This window comes from Papio anubis, chromosome 6 (assembly GCF_008728515.1).
Source record: "Papio anubis isolate 15944 chromosome 6, Panubis1.0, whole genome shotgun sequence".
In the NCBI taxonomy this organism is placed as follows: Eukaryota; Metazoa; Chordata; class Mammalia; order Primates; family Cercopithecidae; genus Papio; species Papio anubis.
The window spans coordinates 141,929,490-141,950,813 of NC_044981.1; the positions used below are offsets into that span (position 1 = coordinate 141,929,490).

A 21,324-nucleotide genomic window follows, 5' to 3' on the forward strand; every position below is an offset into this window, starting at 1 on the left:
TTCCAGTTTCATCCATGTCCCTACAAAGGACATGAACTCATCCTTTTTTATGGCTGCATAGTATTCCATGGTGTATATGTGCCACATTTGCTTAATCCAGTCTGTCATTGATGGACATTTGTGTTGTTTCCAAGTCTTTGCTGTTGTGAATAGTGCCGCAATAAACATATGTGTGCATGTGTCTTTATAGCAGCATGATTTATAATCCTTTGGGTATATACCCAGTAATGGGATGGCTGGGTCAAATGGTATTTCTAGTTCTAGATCCTTGAGGAATCGCCACACTGTCTTCCACAATGGTTGAAATAGTTTACAGTCCTACCAACAGTGTAAAAGTGTTCCTATTTCTCCACATCCTCTCCAGCACCTGTTGTTTCCTGACTTTTTAATGGTCGCCATTCTAACTGATGTGAGATGGTATCTCATTGTGATTTTGATTTGCATTTATCTGATGGCCAGTGATTATGAGCATTTTTTCATGTGTCTGTTGACTGCATAAATGTCTTCTTTTGAGAGGTGTCTGTTCATATCCTTTGCCCATGTTTTGATGGGGTTGTTTGATTTTTTCTTGTAAAATTTTTTAAGTTCTTTGTAGATTCTGGATATTAGCCCTTTGTCAGATGAGTAGATTGTAAAAATGTTCTCCCATTCTGTAGGTTGCCTGTTCACTCTGATGGTAGTTTCTTTTGCTGTGCAGAAGCTCTTTAGTTTAATTAGATCCCATTTGTCAGTTTTGTCTGATGGGTCTTGACTCTTTATCCAGTTTGCCAGTCTGTGTCTTTTAATTGGACCATTTAGTCCATTTACATTTAAGGTTAATATTGTTATGTGTGAACTTGATCCTGTCATTATGACACTAGCTGGTTATTTTGCTCGCTAGTTGATGCAGTTTCTTCCTAGTATTGATGGACTTTACATTTTGACACGTTTTTGCAATGGCTGTTACCTATTGTTCCTTTCCATATTTATTGCTTCCTTCAGGATCTCTTGTAGGGCAGGTCTGGTGGTGACAAAATCTCTAAGCATTTGCTTGTCTGTAAAGGATTTTATTTCTCCTTCACTTATGAAACTTAGTTTGGCTGGATATGAAATTCTGGGTTGAAAATTCTTTTCTTTAAGAATGTTGAATATTGGCCCCCACTCTCTTCTGGCTTGGAGAGTTTCTGTCGAGAGATCTGCTGTTAGTCTGATAGGCTTCCCTTTGTGTGTAACCCGACCTTTCTCTGTGGCTGCCCTTAACATTTTTTCCTTCATTTCAACTTTGGTGAATCTGACAATTATGTGTCTTGGAGTTGCTCTTCTCGAGGAGTATCTTTGTGGCTTTCTCTGTATTTCCTGAATTTGAATGTTGGCCTGACTTACTAGGTTGGGGAAGTTCTCCTGGATGATATCCTGCAGAGTGTTTTCCAACTTGGTTCCATTTTCCCCCTCACTTTCAGGCACCGCAATCAGACGTAGATTTGGTCTTTTCACATAATCCCATACTTTTTGGAGGCCTTGTTCGTTTCTTTTTACTCTTTTTTCTCCACACTTCTCTTCTCGCTTCATTTCATTCATTTAATCTTCAATTGCTGATACTCTTTCTTCCGGTTGATCGAGTCGGTTACTGAAGCTTGTGCATTTGTCATGTATTTCTCGTGTTATAGTTTTCATCTCTATTGGTGTTTTTAAGGTCTTCTCTACATTGATTATTCTAGTTATCCATTCATCCATTCTTTTTTCAAGGTTTTTAGTTTCTTTACACTGGTTACATAGTTCCTCCTTTAACTCTGAGAAGTTTGGTCGACTGAAGTCTTCTTCTCTTAACTCGTCAAAGTCATTCTCTGTCCAGCTTTGTTCCGTTGCTGGCGATGAGCTGCCTTCTTTTGGAGGGGGAGATACGCTGAGACTTTTGGAATTTCCAGCTTTTCTGCCCTGCTTTTTCCCCATCTTTGTGGTTTTATCTGCCTTTGGTCTTTGATGATGGTGACGTACTGATGGGATTTTGGTGTGGGTGTCCTTTCTATTTGTTGGTTTTCCTTCTAACAGTCAGTACCCTCAGCTGTAGGTCTGTTGGAGTTTGCTTGAGGTCCCCTCCAGACCCTGTTTGCCTGGGTGTCAGCAACAGAGGCTCCAGAAGATAGAATATTGCTGCACAGTGAGTGTTGCTTTCTGATTCTTGCTCTGGAAGCTTTGTCTCAGAGGTGTACCCAGCCGTGTGAGGTGTGAGGTGTGAGGTGTTGGTCTGCACCTAGTTGGGAATGTCTCCCAATTAGGCTACTCAGGGGTCAGGGACCCACTTGAGCAGGCAGTCTGTCCATTCAACCTCCATGCTGGGAGATCCACTGCTCTCTTCAAAGCTATCAGACAGGGGCATTTACCTCTGTCGAGGTTTATGCTGCTTTTTGTTTAGCTATGCCCTTTCCCCAGAGGAGGAGTCTACAGAGGCAGGCTGGCCTCCTTGAGCTGCAGTGGGCTCCACCCAATTCGAGCTTCCCGGTGATTTTGTTTACCCACTGAAGCCTCAGCAATGGCGGGCACCCCTCCTCCAGCCTCGCTGCCGCCTTGCAGTTAGATCTCAGACTGCTGTGCTAGCAATGAGGGAGGCTCCGTGGGCATGGGACCCTCCGGGCCAGGTGTGGGATATAATCACCTGGTGTGCTGTTTGCTAAGACCCTTGGTAAAGCACAGTATTAGGGTGGGAGTTACCCGATTTTCCAGGTGTTGTGTGTCTCAGTTTCCTTTGGCTAGGAAAAGGGATTCCCTTCTCCCTTGTGCTTCCCAGGTGAGGCGATGCTTCACCCTGCTTCAGCTCTCACTGGTTGGGCTGCACCAGCTGACCAGCACCAATTGTCCGGCACTCCCCAATGAGATGAACCCGGTATCTCAGTTGAAAATGCAGAAATCACCCGTCTTCTGTGTCTCTCATGCTGGGAGCTGGAGGCTGGAGCTCTTCCTATTTGGCCATCTTAGGCATGCCCTCCCACCCACCATGTGTTTTTGAGAGTTTCTGTAAGATGAATCAGGTTTATTCTGTTTTTCATATTGTGGCTGATAATTGAGGTTTTTCAATGTCCTGAATTACTGCTTGTTATTTTGATTTCCAGGTTCTAAAATTTTATTACCACATCATTTCCATTCTCCTTGTCTTTGGTGGTTTTATTGCCTACTGGAAAATTCTTTTACTTTTGAGTTTTAGTATTTATGGAGGGAGCAGTGAATGTATATGTTCAGTATGCCATGTTTAACTAGAGGTCTTCATGAATAACAACTGTTTTTAAAATTTGGAAGACTAATTCTTTGTCATGAGTTCCAAGACTTCTTTTTATTGTCTACCACTTAACCCTATTTAAGTTTTTTTTTTTTTTTCTATATAGGTATTATTAATTTACATGTAGTCAGATTTTTCCCAATCATTATCTTTATGAGATTTGGGTTCTTTTTTTTTTTTTTTTTTTTTTTTGAGATGGAGTCTCACTCTGCTACCCAAGTTGGAATGCAGTTGTGGATTTCTGCTCACTGCAACCTCCACCTCCCAGGTTCAAGTGATTCTCCTGCCTCAGCCTACAGAGTAACTGAGAGTATAGGTGTGTGCCACTGTGCTGGGCTAATTTTTGTATTTTTAGTAGAGATGGAGTTTCGCCATGTTGTCCAGGCTGGTTTCGAATTCCTGACCTCAAGTGATCCACTCAACTTGGCCTCCCAAACTGCTGGGATTACAGTCATGAACCACTGCATCTGGCCCCCTTTCTTCCTTCCTTCCTTCCTTCCTTCCTTCCTTCCTTCCTTCCTTCCTTCCTTCCTTCCTTCCTTCCTTCCTTCCTTCTTTTCTCCTTCTTCTTTCTCTCTCTCTCTCTTTCTTTTTCTCTCTTTCTTTCTTTTAATATTAAAGAAAGTCTCCCTCACATTTGAAGTTAAACAGAGAAGGCATAAAATATTAGATTTTCTTCTGAATCTTCTTTGTCCAGTTAAAACTATAGATTCTGATTATTTATATTAATGGAAGACTGAAATAATCTCAACTGTTCAATAAGAGGCTAGTTGATTGAATTATATTTAGACAATGGAGCACTGAGCTGTCTGTGAAAGGGAATCTTTTTGTGTGTTTCTGTAGAGTTATTTTCAGGATATGTTGTTAAGTGAATAAAGGAAAACAGAAAAATGTTAATGGAATGCTACCTTTTGTATGGTACAAAGAAATATGAATGATCATATTTGTTTGTGTTTTTAAAAGAGACTGATGAATGGACAAAGTGAAAACTAATGAAAATGGTTAATATTAGGAGAGGGGAGAGAAAAATGTGGAGAAACAGATATGGAAACAAGATATCTAGGATTATACTTTAATTATACCTAGATTTGACTTTGGACTCATCTTGTTGTTTATGTACTAAATGTAAAAAAAAAAAAAAATGAAGCCACAATATTTAAAAGCTGCAAACAAAGGTATCAGTAAATTTAGATATCAATCAAGTTAGTGACATATTCATGTAGAGAAAAGAATTACTTCAAATAATCTAATTTTGATTGATAATTTCCAGTGGGATATATTCTAAGGTGAAAAACATCCTCAAAGTAATCTTAAACTGCATTTAGTATATGTTTAGAAGTAATATTGCTGTTGCTGTTTTGAAATTGTTATACATAATTATAGAGCAAATAAGTTATTATAGTAATGTTATAAGGAACTAAGATTTTCAATATAAGAGAAAAAGATAAAAGTATGAAGTTAAATAAGAAACCTGAATCTTCATAATAAAAATAAAATTATGAACTTTTTTTTTTCTTAAGTTATATTTTTCCCAGCACTATCAGTGGAATAGTAGCAACTGCTTCACTGTGAGCTGTTATCTGTGTTGTCTAAATATCTTTTTGTTCTAAGAAGAGACAGGAGTGGCTGATTCTGGGTCTGGGCCAGGAAGTGTGGAGGATGATCCTGGGATATCTTACCATTTTAGAAGCAATCTAAGACCAATGGGATAGTGTCAAAAGGACCCCAGAGCCAACCAGAAGGGGCCTCCTACTGGCTTAAGATGGACAATTTGAGAATCAGAAAAATAATGACTACAATGATTGACATACATAAAGTGTATAAAAAATACATGCGTTTGAAAAGGCACTGAAATAGAAAACAAACAAAAAATAAACTTTATCAGTTACCTGCTGAAATTGCTAGAACACCAACTTATTAGTATGCAAATTGATAAAAAGAAAATTTAAGCATTTTTTCTAGCCTTTTCTGTACAAACTGTATTTTAGTGTAACTAAAACATTAATGAGGAAAAGTTCTTCACAGAAGAATTCTAGCTAATAAATGCAAGATAAATGATATAATCAGAAAAATCATAATTTGATAATCCTTAATGAAATAGTAGATGTAGGAAATGATCATTAATGAATGCTAAATCATTAGGTGAAAGGTTGATGGGGAGGACTACATACTAGAGAGATCAGGATGGTACCATCTGACCAATGATCTTTAGCACCACTAAAATTGGGACATCCAGATAGTGCTTCATCCAATAGGAGGTAGACAGCGGCAACCAACTATGAAGTTATTTTACCAAGGAAAAAGAAGGAAAGGAAACAAAAGAAATTAAACTTAAATCTAAATAATCTTCTAGATCTAATGATCACTTTATAGGATATATGGAGAACTAGAGAAAAAAGTTAAATGACACCATAGTAAAGCATGGTAAAGCAGTTATCCAAATAAACATGACTGTTTTCCCAACAAATCAGTGGCATGGGGGAAAATATTAGGACCTGTAACTACAATAATCTAATGCACACCATTGAACTTGTGTAAATTCTGAGCATTTATTAAGTACTTATCTATTATTATTATCTATTATTACTTTTAAAAGTGTCTCAGCTGGCTGGACACCTGTATCTCAGCACTTTGGGAGGCCGAGGCAGGTGGATCACCTGAGGTCAGGAGTTCGAGACCAGCTTGGCCAATATGGTGAAACCTGGCCAATATGGTGAAATCCTGTCTCTACTAAAAAAGTACAAAAATTAGCCAGGCATGGTGGCATGTACCTGTAATCCCAGCTACTCAGGAGGCTGAGGCAGGAGAATTGCTTGAACTCGGAGGGCGGAGTGAGCCAAGACCGCGCCATTGCACTCCAGTCTGGGTGACAGAGCGAGACTCCATCTCAAAAAAAAAAAAAGTTTCTCAGCCTTTGATATAGGGGAACTAAGTCCTGTTAATGGGATGGGGAATGTGTCAGTAAGTGCTAGGAATGGAGCGTTTAGGATTATGTTTTCACTATAGAATTGACAGTACTTATCTACATGGCCGTGGTCTCAATGCGTCCATAATCTTTTAATTGTAAAGTTTTGCTGCTTTTTCCCTGTCTCTATATTTTTTCCTTCCATCCCACCGAAATTGTTCTCATTGCTAGACATCTGCACATGGGTGGGAACATGAATATTGACATATCTGAGAAAAGTTAGAGGAGGACTAAAAGGGATCCAAGCAAATGAAGAGTTTTTGTGACAAGACTAGCCTTTTTGGTATAGCTTTATGAAGTCAAGATTAATATAACCTTGGAATCACTTTCAGGTATCATCTTTTAGTTCTACAGGTGCTCATATAATTGCCCAGTTTTCGAAAAAACTTCTTGATGAAGATATTTCTATATTTTCTGGATCACAAATGTTGCCTGTGGTTAAAGGAGCTTTTATTTCTGTGTGTCGTCAGATATATAGTACATGTGAAGGCTTGCAGGTGTTAATCACTTACAATTTACATGAATCTATAGCAAAAGCATGGAAAAAGGTAAGTATTTTAAAGCTTCATTTTTCCTCCCTGCAAATCTTTATTTCAAATGTAAGCACCATTCTAGTGTTGTACTTTGGATGAAATAGTTAACTGGGGAAATATGAGTTCTTTAGCATCACAGTACTCTAGGGAAGATAATGCATCTTAATTTGGCACAGGATGACTGCAGTATCTCCTTTCCCAGTGGGACAAAGTTCTAAGACTTAAATGGGTACTGCAGATTCTTTTCTTCTCCTAGATAAGGCTTTAGGTTAATTTTCCTTACATAGACTAACACTCTTTGGGAGTTATTTTAAAGTAATTTTTAGAGACAGCTGGGTTTTCATTGTGGATACTAGAGATTGTAATGTAGCAATAGCCATATATGTGTATATCAATGGACAACTAAGTCTTTTACCCCCATTTAATATGGTTTATTTGTAAAATATGTCACATAATATTTAATTAACAACCAGATAATTTAAAATTTGAAGATAACTTTGATTTTAATAACATTAAGGATAAAACAAAGATGCAGCATAGGAAATCTTATGGGTAGTGCTATCAGTAAGAAAAATAATATAAATTATTCTGCTATTTTTTTAGACAAGTTTGCTATCAGAAAGAATTCCTACTCCAGTAGAGGGTTCTGATTCTGTTTCTTCAGTAAGCCAGGAATCCCAAAACATGTAAGTACAATTGATGAAAGTCATCTATTTATTATATTTACTGAAATAAATTTAAAATTTGTTAAAATGTAATAGAATACTATGGCAAAAATGTTTTACTGGATGGTAAATGTATATATACAGGTTCAAGGAAAATTAGTTTGGAAGAACTTTAGAGATCCTACAATACTCATAGCCTTTTAAAAATCTAACAATATTTATTATACTTGTTTCATTCTGGTTTTACATCTTAGATTAGGAAAAGTGACTTCTTATCATGTTTCCAGAAAATTTGGAGAATTACTAAATACTAAAGTTGGAAAGTTAACTGGAGAGTTCAGTAGAAATAATATTTTCTCAAGTACCAATGAAGTGTATTTATATTTAAAATATGATTTTTCTAAATGTGTTGGGAGTGCATTTCAATTAGGTTTTGACTTTGGAAAATTATTTAAATCAATATTTATATCAAATTTTAATGTAGATGTCTCCATGTTCCTTTACAGATATCAGTAGGATATAGAGTCAGATTAATGGGGAAAATAGATTTTTTGAACTAAACTCTGGCAACATATTTTTCTGGGTTCTGTCCTTATTTTTTAATCGAGTATTGGCATAGTCTAAAATGGTAATTAGGGAGAACTTGAAGGGCTATTCTTTGTTAAAGAGATGTTGAAGTGGAATTTGAATTTTTTTTAAGGTAGGTATAGTTTAGCTTACAAAACAATCAAACAAAAAGTCTTCTGCATTTCCTTAACAGTGTAATGGTTCAACAAATAGTTAATTCCCTAAACATTTGCTATAATTTATTTTCTAATATAGTTATCACACAATTAGCTGCGTTTTTTTTTTTTTTTTTTGCATTAAAGGGTGAGAAAAAACATTTCTATAGTTTATTTTTGAGATAATTTTTAGATCTCATTTTTTAATCATTAATTTTCATTTTTAATTTCAATAGTTATTATTTCGATTTTTATTTCAATAGTTTTCAGGGTACAGGTGCTTTTGGTGATAAATTCTTCAGTGGTGATTTCTGAGCTTTTTGTGCATCCATCACTCAAGCAGTATACACTGTACCCAATATGTCATTTTTTATCCCTTACCCCCCTTCCAAATTTTCCTCCTGTACCTCCAAAGTCCATTATATCATGCTTATGCCTTTGCATCCTCAGAGCTTAGCTCCCACTTATAAGTGAGAACATATGATATTTGTTTTTTTATTTCTGAGGCACTTAACTTAGAAAAATGGCCTCCAGCTCCATCAAGCTTGGTGCAAAAGACATTATTTCCTTTTTTTTAAATGACCAAGTAGAATTCCATGGTGTATATGTACCACAATTTCTTTATTCACATATTGGTTGATGGGCACTTAGATTGGTTTCATATCTTTTCAATTGTGAATTGTGCTCCTATTAACATGCTTTTTCCTGTGGCTTTTTCATGTAATGACTTCTTTTCCTTTGGGTAGATACCCAGCAGTGGGATTGCTGAATCAAATGGTAGTTCTACTTTTAGTTCTTTAAGGGATCTCCATATTGTTTTCAATAGTGGTTGTGCTAGTTTACATTCCCACCAGCAGTGTAAAAGAGTCCCACCACATACATACCGACATCTATTGTTTTTTTGACTTTTTAATTATGGCCTTTTTTTTCTTGCAGGAGTAAGTGGTTTTAATTTGCATTTCCCTGATGATTAGTGATGTTGAACATTTTTTTTTCAACTGCTTGTCAGCTGTTTGTATGTTTTGAGAATTGTTTCTTCATGACCTTTGTCCACTTTTAAATGAGATTATTTGTTGTTTCTTCTTGCTGATTTCTTTGACTTCTTTGTAGATTCTGGAAATTAGTCCTTTGTTAGACATTGCATAGTTTGTGAATATTTTCTCCCACTCTGGGTTGTGGTGACTCTACTTATTTCTTTTGCCTTGCAGAAGCTTTTTAGTTTAATTATGTCCCATTTATTTATTTTTGTTTTTGTTGAAATTGCTTTTGGGGTCTTAGTCATGAATTGCATAAGCTAATGCCCAGAAGAGTTTTTCCAATGTTATCTTCAAGAATTTTTGTGGGGAGTTGAGGTTCGGAGAATTCACGCACAGCAGAATATTAATAGGAAAATAGAATGAAATTAGTATGTAGATGAGAGAACCTAGGTATAATAAAAATGCTGACATATGCAGTTAACATTTTTTTAATTCAGTGAAGAGAACTTATAGGTATAGAAAATGTAGGAATAAAAGAATTCACTACCAAAGAAACCATGTTTTGATTTAATTTTAAACCTTTATTGATTAGTTTGCAACCAATATGTACTGTGTAGCTTTAATTGTAAACAGGGTTAAGCTCAGCTAAGACATAGTCTTTGTGTTCAGTTTTTAGTATCTTATAAAAAGCTCTAACTTTCTTTTACCTATTTCAGTATGGCTTGGGGAGATAATTTGCTAGATGATTTACTACATTTTGCTGCCACCCCCAAAGGATTACTACTTCTTCAAAGAACAGGTGCTATCAATGAATGTATGACATTTATGTTCAACCGATATGCAAAAAAATTACAGGTATGAATTACCATCTGCCACAGGCAAAGGGAGTTTTTGTAGTTGCAAAAGCCATTAAGAACATCATTCTGTTTTCTGTGTATGAAGAAGTTATTAAGCCTCAATTAAAAAACCATATAGCATTGCAATAGTCAACTTGATTTTTTTTTTTTAGGAAAACATTAGAGAGTTGATATTAGTGTCTGTGGCTGTATTTACAGAATTGCAAATAACCAGATGGAATTGAAGAATGCAGTTAATTATCATATGTTTTATAATTATGATATCAAACATCTGCATGTAGTGAAACTGGGTGGTTTTCCTAGAGAAAGAAACCGATTGAGTCTAAATACATATGTCAGTGAAGGTTTAGGCCTCACATTTTAAAGGAAACAAAAATATTTGTAGAGACGTTCTATTATTCTACTATTAAATAAATTTACAATGTATTTTAGTCTTTACTCAAACAGTAAAAGGCCAAAGGTCACTGGGTTGTAATCAGCTTTTTTTCTGTCATACTAAATACCCCTAGATCTTAGGTATGATTTAAAAATATTTTTCAGAGTTTGTTTTTGCAATTCTTACCATCTTGAAGGAATGTCTAGTTAGCATGCCATGTTTTCTTGCTTCTCATTGCTGTTCCATATTTATGTTGTTAGGTCAACAGGCATAAAAAATTTGGCTATGGAGTTTTGGTTACACAAGTGGCATCAACAGCAGCAGGTGGCGTTGCACTAAAAAAGTCAGGTAAATGTTTCTTTTCATTAGAATTAGAATTATTTTAAACATAAAATGAGCAAGCCAACTGAAAATTTAACTGGCACAATCAAGTATCAGGATATTTACTCTAAAATTCTTTTTACTAAGTTAGACCTTATGTAAAAGACAGTTACAGGATTTTCTTTTTGTCTTTCTTCTTCCGTGAAATTCCAATAGTTTTGTGTTTCTGTGAAATGTATACAACCTTGTTCTCTTGCCTTGAACCAAAGGCAAATAATGAACTCAGGAGAAACGTACTTAATGCTTTAAGAATCTTCCTTCATCTTATAAATCAGAAGAATATCATCTTCTCTCAGTACAGTCCCATCTGATAGGATTATCTAATGCTCATTGTCAGTGGCTTATATATGCTTCAAAGTTTACACTCATTTACATAAAATTTCCTAATTCCCTTGCTCCCTCTTTTCTTCTTGAAATCATTTGTCTCACCACTTAGCTTTCACATTATCTTTGAAGTTGGCAGTAAGTATATATTCTTCCCTGTCCATTTGATTTGTAAGAAGTTAAAACATTGGAAATTTAATATGTCTTTTTTTTTTAATGAGACAGAGAATTTCACTTTTGTTGCCCAGGCTGGAGTGCAATGGCACAGTCTCAGCTCACTGCAACCTCCGCCTCCTGGGTTCAAGTGATTCTCCTGCCTCAGCCTCCTAAGTAGCTGAGATTACAGGCACCCACCACCACGCCTGGCTAATTTTTGTATTTTTGGTAGAGATGGGGTTTCACCGTGTTGGCCAGGCTGGTCTTGAACTCTGACCTCAGGTGATTCGCCCACCTTGGCCTCCCAAAGTGCTGGGATTACAAGTGTGAACCACCACACCCAGCCAATATGTCTTATATTAAGGTTATCTGAGCTCTGAACAAGATATAATCCCTGATAGAGATGCTATGACAATATTTTTTTCAAGGCTTAGAGTTGAATTATAACATGAGTGATCACTACTGATTCTCTCTTTAAATACAAATACTTTTCTTATAGTATATTTTAAATTTGTTTTTTGGCTGAACTAATCTGGACTACTTGTATTATGAAACATGTTTCTTGGTTAAAAAAAAAAAATTATCCTAAACTGAACCACTAATTTTTTTTCTTCTACTTAGAATAAAATTCATGTAGTGTAGTATTCAGAGCACATTAACTGAAGTGTTTGGAGACTAAATTTAATCTCAGATCTCACCCTTGGTAAAGTCATTAAGCTTCTGAGCATGATAGTCCCAAACTTTTCATGAGAGGAGTAAGTGTAGTTTTCAAAGTACAGGAGGAAGACGACAGTTTTTTGAGCTTCTCCAATGTCTTAGGTACTATATTAGGAACTTCACATGTATTGTCCTGTTGATACTTCATGGCAACCGTGGAATATGGCATCATTATTTCAGTTTTCAAATGGGAGAACTAAGGCTCCAGGAAGTCGCGGGATTTTTGCAAGGATGAACAGCTAATAAACTGGCATATTTGGAATTTAAACTCTAATATTCTCAGTTTTAGAGCCCATATTTTTTCTCTCATACCAGAAGACCCTTTCTGATCTAATATTGTTGTTATGAACTTCCTTATTTTATGATTAAATGTTGTGTTTTACACTTTTCCAGATGATTTTTCTACTTGATTTTTTAATAGACTAATTTGATAATTGGGTTTTATATTCATTTTCATTTAGTTGTATAGTATGACTCATAAGAATTTAAAGACTGGGTTGAAGCAAAAGTCGTATGAAATGCAGAATCATTCTTAGTGTGTAGAATTACAAAAAAAAATTAGTTACATTGGAATAAGGGAGCATACACTCTGGATGCCTACCTGGCCTCCTGTTACCTCTTTCTCTCCCCTCACCTCTGAAAAACACAACCTGATTTCAGACTGCCTTACTTTGCTGGCTGATTTGCAGAGCAAAGTATAAACCTGTTTATGTTTCAGAAAACATGCTCAGAGAAGTTACTGGCCAAAGTGAAGAAGCTGGGACTCAAAATTCAGCAGTCTTCCAGGGAAATAGTCTCTCAGAATTTAGTTATTACAGAGTTTTATGATAATGAAATATCATAAAAGTATATTAACAATAGCAGATATAATTTCTACCAAGAAGAGATTATTTCTTATATAAGATGCAAGGATGTGTCTTCTGTCAAAGTAGACCAGATTTGTCAGTGGGATCATCATATCTTTCCTTCATAATCCAAAGAAATATTATGCTATAAATGACTTGAAGTAATAATTCTTTTTAGGGTTTATTAATGAACTTATAACTGAATTATGGTCCAATCTGGAATATGGAAGAGATGATGTTAGAGTAACCCATCCCAGAACTACTCCAGTGGATCCTATTGACCGAAGCTGTCAAAAGGTAAGAAGTTATTTGACTAATAATACACAGATTTGAGAAGTATTTCACAGAAATGAATTCATTCATACTTTATCCATATTCAGTTACAACCAGCAGACTTTTAAATGTATTTATTTCTCCTCTTTAATTTTCAAATTATTATTTTTTATTTTCAAAATAAGTTTAGCAAATAATAGAAATCCCAGTATTTCATGGGAATAATACTTTGCAAGAATGATTTTCTTTTACTTTATGTTTATTAAAGTTTTTCTCCCTTAATGAAGAGTAATAATGTACCAGGCATGTTACAAAAAATCAAATCACTGGAACAAACAAAAACCAACCAACCAACCAATCAATATAAAAATCCAAGAAATGTTTTGCCCTATAGCTTGAATCTAATAGAAAATTGTCAGGAATATTTGAAGGAAGGGCAGACAGAGAGAAGATGCTATCACTTAGAGTAAAGTCACAAAATTTTTAAAAATCAGCCACCTAATGTTCTATCACAATTCAATGACTTTTTACATTTAATATATTTTCCAAAGAAAGTGACGGTTTCTAACTTTGATTGTATGGTAGCTTAGACAATTTTTGTTCAAAAGATGTCATAAAATTGCTTAAAAAGCAAAACACTCCAATGTTTCAGAAGTTCCTCTTTCTGTACTAGTTTGCTCCCATAGAAAACACAAATTCTGGAAAAAAATTTAAACATCAAGTAGCTAAAAGCATTGGAATGATCAAAAATAGGCAGAAAATAGAAGGAAGTTAATGTATGGATGAATAGAGTGGTATTTCTTGAGATTCTGGATTTAACAGATTTTTGGTTAAGGTCAGAAATTTGTGCTCCACTGATAGAAATCAACAATCTAAAATGCTTGGAGAACCAAATAGAAAGCTTAGGACTACACAGCAGGTGGAAAATTAAAGGGGATCCCTGGAAAATAGATCCACAGAGGGGACACTCCAAACTCTGTGTATATACTTTGCCCAGAAATGTGACTAATAATTCAACTATGCATGTGAACTCTACAGAAATATCAGATGCTACCTACCACAGGTATTAGAGGTTCAGTTTGAATCTGGCCAATGTAACTGCTAATTTTTTTTTTTTAAATGTACTCTTTGTCAGGGAGTATAATAGAATCCAGGAACTCTATGGCATATCTCACCATGTATAGGATACAATCCAAAATCACTAGACATACGAAGAAAAAGGAAATTTGATTCATACTTGAGAAGGAGGCAACTAATACAGATTGATTATGAAATGAAGAATTTAGGATTTTAAAGCAGTTGTTATAAATAGAATATAAAGGAAAATATCCTTATAATGAATAAACAAATTAGAAATCACAGTAGAGAAATAAAACTATGTAAAAGAACCAGATAGACCTTCTAGAATTAAAAAAAAACTTACATGAAATAAAAATTTCTACATGGCCTTCACAGATTTACACAGGATAGAAGAAGTAGTGAACTTGAGTGAGAGCAATATAAATTATACAGTCTGAAGAACAGAGAATGAAATAAAAGAAAAACTTCAGTGATTTGTGAGAGCATGTCAAAATGTTTAACATGTATGTAATTGGGATATCAGAAATACATTTGACTAAATAATAGTGGAAAATCTTCAAATTTATTGACAAGTAGAAATTTATAGATAAAAATCATACTAAATCTCAGAGAATTTATGTAGAGAATGAAAATAAAAAGGAAGCTACAGTAAGGCTCATCATAGACAAACTACTAAAAGCCAAAGATAAAGAGAAAATTTTGAAAGAAGTTTAGGAAAATTGCACATTACATGTAAGAGATTAGCAGAAAAGTTTTTTCATATCTCATTACAACAGTGGAAGCCAGGAGGCAATACAGCATCTTAAATGTGCTGAATGGAAAAGTAAACAGAAGCAGTCAATTTAGAATTCTACATATAGTTAAAATTTACTCCAATAATGAAAGTGAAAGAAATTTTAAAATAAACAAAGGCTAAGAAAATATTTGTCAGCAGACCTGCCTTTTAAATAATGATAAAGAAAATTCTTCATGTTGAAAGACAGTGCTACCAGATGAATAATTGGATGGAAACAGGGAATTGCACATAAGTAAGTGAGTATAGAAGCCTGTTATTTTTCCTTTTAACTTGTTTTAAATACATCTGATTGATTTTTTAAAACAAAATTATGACGCATACTGGGGTTTATTTTGTACTTAGAAATAAAACAGTGCATGGGATAGCTGTAGCATAAAGGACAGGGGAATTGTATAATGGTAAATCAATCTGTATGGTTCAAGTTCCTCTCATTTTATATAAAGTGGCACAATATTCCTAATGCCTTGGAAATATTTGTAATTAAAATAGAAGATTACAGGGATTTTATTCAATTTGTTTGACTTTGCAATAGAAATGTCAGTATAAACTAAGGATTACTTTTTAAAAATATTTTGTATTCTGCTAATCTATACACAGAAAGACCTAGAAATGACAGCTCGTTGTAATAAACAGCCCTAGGGTCCAGCTTCTAGTCTCTAAGTCTTATTTCCCAAGGATTCTTTTTTCATTTGTAATCTCATTTGGTCTTTTAAGTTGTGGAAAGCACTTATGTAGTTTCAATATATAACTAGGTACCTTCAGAAATTTACTTCCATTCCAGTCCCTGTCCTTCATCTTCCCTCCCTAGCTTCCTCTACGGCTGTGCTGTTAAACATTTGTAGACAATTGCCCTGCATAGCTATGTAAACTTGTATTAATTAAAATTAAAAATTCAGTTCCTTAATTATATTAGTCCTATCTTAAGTGGTCAATGGCCCGTGTAGCTAGTGGTTACCATATTGTAAAATTCAGATTATATAATATTTCTATCATTACAGAAAGTTCTATTGCACAGTACTTCCTTAGGAAAGCACTAAAAATTAGTGCAAAGAGGTATAGCTCATACATAAATTTTACAATTAAAAAGCCAGAATAAGGTGGAGAGGAAAGAATAAAAGAACAGGAAATGGATGGGGAAAAAAAGAAAACAAATAGGAAAATAGTAGCTCTAAATGCATCCATATCAATAATTGCACTAAATGCAAATGAACTAAATATTCTAATTAAAATACAGATTTTCAGAGTGAATAAAAAAGGAAGATACAACTGTGTGCTGTCTTTAAGAAATTTAGAATTAAGATGGTGGATGGGAGGTAGGACTGGCTTGCAACTCCTGCTCAGACAGACAAAACATTGTATGGAGACTTACATCGTGAACTATTGCTTCAAGAACTACCACAGGAACATGCTAGGAAAGATGACAGAATCCACAGACCCTTTGAAGGAACGGGATCACTGCTGCAGGCTCACTGAGATATGGAAAAACTGTGAGTCTGCTTGCTTTCTCAACAGAGAGGCTTGTGGTCTGGGTCAGGTTCTCAGCCCTGATCACCGGCTGCCTGGAAATAGACTTGGTGCTGTTGAGGGGCAAGGTAGGAATGAGACCGGCCTTTAGGACTGCCAGCTGCATGAGAGCATGGTGAGGCTGATGACTGCCAGCTTTCCCTACTTCCCTGGCGATTCGTATGACTCAGGAGAGGCAGCCATAATCCCCCTGGAAATATAACTCCACTGGACTGGGAACCACTCACCCATCTCCCACAGCAGCCACAGCAAACCTTGCCCAAGGAGAGGCGGAACTCAGACACGCCTCTCTCTGCCCCCTCCTGGTCGTCTTTTTTTACCCTCCCTGGTAGCGGAAGACAAAGGTCATAATCTCTTGGGAACTCTATGGCCCTGCCCACTGCCTGAGAATCCTGAATACTTAACCAGGTGTCCCTAGGGCAAGTTTGCATCCTCCCTATAGGATCACAGCTGATGCCCTCTTGAAATTGCCATCTCCTGGCTGGAGGCCAGGCAGCACAAAACCAGCGCACTGAGCAAAAACACAACCAACGAGCCTCACAGAGTTCACTCCCCTGCCACCTCCACCAGAGCAGGTACTGATATCCATAGTTGCAAGACCTGAAGATGGATCACATCAAAAGACCCTTTGCAGACACTCCCCACTAGCAGCCCAGAGCCTGGTAGCTCTGCCAGGTGGCTGGACCCAGAAGAGCAAAAACAATTACCATAGTTCAGCTCTCAGGAAGTCCATTCCTAGGGGAAGGGGAAAACACTACGTCAAGTAGTGTTGGGATAAAAGAATCTGAATAGCAGCCCTTGAATCCCACATCTTCCCTTTGACATAGTCTACTCAAATGAGAAGGAACCAGAAAACGATTCTGGTAATGTGACAAAACACGTTTCTTTAACACCCCAAAAGATCATACCAGCTCATCAACAATGGATCCAAACCAAGACAAAATCTCTGAATTGCTAGAAAAAGAATTCAGAAGGTTAATTCCTAAGCTAATCAAGGAGCACCAGAGAAAAATGTAGTCCAACTTAAGGAAATAAAAATCATGATACAGGATATGAAAGGAAAAATTTTCAGTGAAATAGAGAGCACACATTAAGAACAATAACCTGCTCCTGAGTGATCATTGGACCAACAATGATATCAAGATGGAAATTAAAAAATTTTTGAACCAAATGATAATAGTGACACAACCTATCAAAACCTCTAGGATACAGCAAAAGCAGGGCTAAGAGGAAAGTTTATAGCATTAAATGCCTACATCAAAACACCTGAAAGAGCACAAATATACAATCCAATGTCACACCTGATGGAACTAGAGAAACAAGAATAATCCAAAACCAAACCCGGCATGAAAAAAGAAATAATGAACACTAAGCTGAGAATCAAATAAAAAACTCAACCTGTTTTACAATAGCTGCAAAAATAAATAAATAAATAAAATACTTAGGAATATACCTAACCAAAGACATGAAAGACCTCTACAGGGAAAACTACAAAACACTGCTGAAAGAAATCAGATAACACAAACAAATGGAAAGACATTTCATGTTCAGGGATGGGTAGAATTAATATTGTGAAAATGACTATACTGCCCAAAGCAATTTACAGATTCGATGCAATTCCCAGCAAAATACCACCATAATTCTTCACAGAACTAGAACAAACAATCCTGAAATATATTTGGAGCCAACAAAGAGCCCACATAGCCAAAGCAAGACTAAGCAAAAAGAAAAAATCTGGAGGCATCACATTACTCAACTTCAAATTATTCTACAAGGCTACGGCATGGTACTGGTATAAAAATAGGCACATAGACCAATGTAACAAAAATAGAGAACTCAGAAATAAAGCCAAATACAGCCAACTGATCTTCCACAAAGCAAACAAAAACAAAGTGGGGAAAGTATACCCTGTTCAAAAAATAGTGCTGGGTTAATTAGCAAGCCATATGTAGAAGAATAAAACTGGATCCTTATTTCTCACCTTATAGAAAAATCAACTCAAGATCAATCAAAGACATAAATCTAAGATCTGAAACCATAAGGATTCTAGAAGATAACATCAGAAAAACCAGACCCCTCTAGACATTAGCTTAGGTAAAGACTTTATGACTAGGAATTCAAAAGCAAATGCAACAAAAACAAAGATAAATAGATGGGACTTAATTAAATTAAAAAGCTTCTGCCCAGCAAAAGAAATAATCGGCAGAGTAAACAGACAACCCACAGAGTGGGAGAAAATCTTCACAATCTATGCATCTGACAAAAGACTAATATCCAGAATCTGCAAAGCACTCAAACAAATCAGCAAGAAAAACACAAACAACCCTATCGCTAATGACATGAATAGACAATTCTCAAAAGAAGATATACAAGTGGGCAACAAGCATATGAAAAAATGTGCAATATCACTAGTTATTAGGGAAATGCAAATCAAAACCACAATGTGATACCACCTTATTCCTGCAAGAATGGCCATTAAAAAAAAAAAGAAAAAAGATATTGGTGTGGATGCAGTGAAAAGGGAACACTTTTACACTGTCAGTGAGGATGTAAACTAGTATAACCAGTATGGAAAACAGCGTGGAGATTCCTTAAGGAACTAAAAGTAGATCTACCGTTTGATCCTGTGATCCCAGTACTAGGTATCTACCCAGAGGAAAAGAAGTCATTATACAAAAAAGATACTTGCAAATACATGTTCATAGCAGCACAATTTGCAATTGCAAAAATATGGAACTGCCCACATGCACATCAATCAATGAGTAGATAAAGAAAATATGGTGTATATACACACACACACACACACACCCCCCATGGGATACTACTCAGCCATAAAGAGATCAGCCAGTTGATCTTTGATAAAGCAGACAAAAGCATAAGGTGAGGAAAGCACACCCTATTCAAAAACTGGTGCTGGGATAATTAGCAAGCCACATGTAGAAGAATGAAACTGGATCCTCATCTTTCACCTTATGCAAAAATCAACTCCAGCAACATCCAGCAACCTGGATGGAATTGGAGACTATTATTCTAAGTGAAATATTTAGGAATGGAAAAGCAAACAGTGTATGTTCTCACTCATATGTGTGAGCTAAGCTATGAGGACACAAAGGCATAAGAATGGTACATCAGTCTTTGGGGACTCAGGAGAAAAGGTTGGGGGTGGTGAGGGATAAGAGACTACACACTGGGTACAGTGTACACTACTCAGGTGATGGTGCACCAAAGTCTCAGCAATCACCACTAAGAGAACTTATTCATGTAACCAGATACTATCTGTTCCTCAAAAACCTATTGAAATAAAAATAAATTAAATAACTAAAAGCACCATACAATCTGTTCCCCCAAAACCTATTGAAATAAAAATAAATTAAATAAAAACAGCACACAAGTGGCAAATATATATGCGCACATGTGTGTATGTGTATATATATGTGTGTGTGTGTATATATATATATATGTCAGATTTCAATAACATTTACCAGTAAAAAAGAAATTAACTTTATTTTTTCTGTGGACACTTAGATAATAAAATAAATATGTTCTGATTCATTTTAATTACAGGTAGCTTAACATCACCTAAGTTGCAGGTTGTTGATAACGATCTCTACTGAACTATAATTAGAAACAAAATGAAATTACATTTTAGGTGGTAGGAAAATGTAGTTAACCAGTGTTAAAGATGATAATATATTTATCATAATTTTTAGCATGTCGAACTGTGATAATTTATAAAAGTATATGGCAGAATGTTTTGCATATAGTAGGCACTCAATAAATGGTAGAAAGTATTATCAGCGTTGGTATGTTTAATTAGTCATGATGCATAGTGTGGATATGAAAGCAAAACTATTAAATAATATTTTTTATAATTGGTTATGCTCAGAGGATGATCGAGAATCAATTCATTATTTTGAAACTTGTTTACTAAAATAACAGCATTTATTATGCCATTCCTGTATGAACTTGTTTTAGCCCATTTTCACACTACTATGAAGAACTACTTGAGACTGGGTAATTTATAAAGAAAAGAGGTTTAATTGACTCACAGTTCCACTTGTCTGGGGAGGCCTCAGGAAACTTACATTCAGGGAGGAAGGCGAAGGGGAAGCAAGGCACACATCTTACATGACTGCTGGAGAGACAGTGAGTGAAGGGGAACTGCCAAACACATTTAAACCATGAGATCTCGGAAGAACTCACTATCATGGGAACAGCATGGGGGAACTGCACCCATGATCCAGTCAGCTCCCACCAGGTCCTTTCTTTGGCATGTAGGGATTACAATTTGAGGTGAGATTTGGGTGGGGACAAACAGCCAAACTATATCAGAACTCCACTACTGGGTAACCAAATAGTAGGTGAAGGTAGTGCCTCTTTTTCATGAATTATCCCAACTAATATTTTTTTTTAAATGATGGAATTAGAATGTCACCATTTGCAGTCTGCAAGAATTAATTGAGCCACGTTAACATTACTAGAACAGAAATGGTTAAACATTATTAATGTGCCCTCTAATGAAAGAATAAACCACCATCTCTAGTCTTACCAAGGTATCTAACTTGATAAGCCTTTGGATTCAGCTGCAAGTTTGCAGAATATGGAAACTGCATATATCCAGAGGATGGAAGAACAGGCTGAACTGCTGCCTGACTGTGCACTTCCTAAAATCCAGACTAGTTAAAACTTTACAGGTCAAATGGCCTGATCTTGTCAACAGACGAAATGAAAAGAAAGGAGAGGGAGAAGATGAATGCCTGTAGATTAAAAGAAGTTTTAAATGACACATCAAGTCTTGAAAATTGGAAAAAACAAAATTATAGTGTCTGGATATGTACACCTGAGAAGTAAAACCACAAAAAAATCTTTGAAAGTGATTATTG

General features: G+C 35.7%; 1 protein-coding gene and 1 long non-coding RNA gene across 9 annotated transcripts in view; one reads left to right on the forward strand and one right to left on the reverse strand.

Moving 5' to 3' along the window:
- The window catches only part of LOC103884066, a 121,288-nt gene that overhangs the window by 79,980 nt on the left and 19,984 nt on the right, over positions 1-21,324 (reverse strand). The window lies entirely within an intron of this gene.
- The window catches only part of TBC1D32 (TBC1 domain family member 32), a 225,932-nt gene that overhangs the window by 57,161 nt on the left and 147,447 nt on the right, over positions 1-21,324 (forward strand). For all 8 annotated transcript variants that reach the window (XM_017958365.2, XM_017958364.3, XM_017958362.2 and 5 more), the window contains 5 exons: positions 6,562-6,763; positions 7,352-7,434; positions 9,829-9,967; positions 10,606-10,693; positions 12,947-13,065. In XM_017958365.2, coding sequence (XP_017813854.2) covers positions 6,562-6,763; positions 7,352-7,434; positions 9,829-9,967; positions 10,606-10,693; positions 12,947-13,065 — 631 coding nt within the window. The remainder of the gene's footprint in view (positions 1-6,561; positions 6,764-7,351; positions 7,435-9,828; positions 9,968-10,605; positions 10,694-12,946; positions 13,066-21,324) is intronic.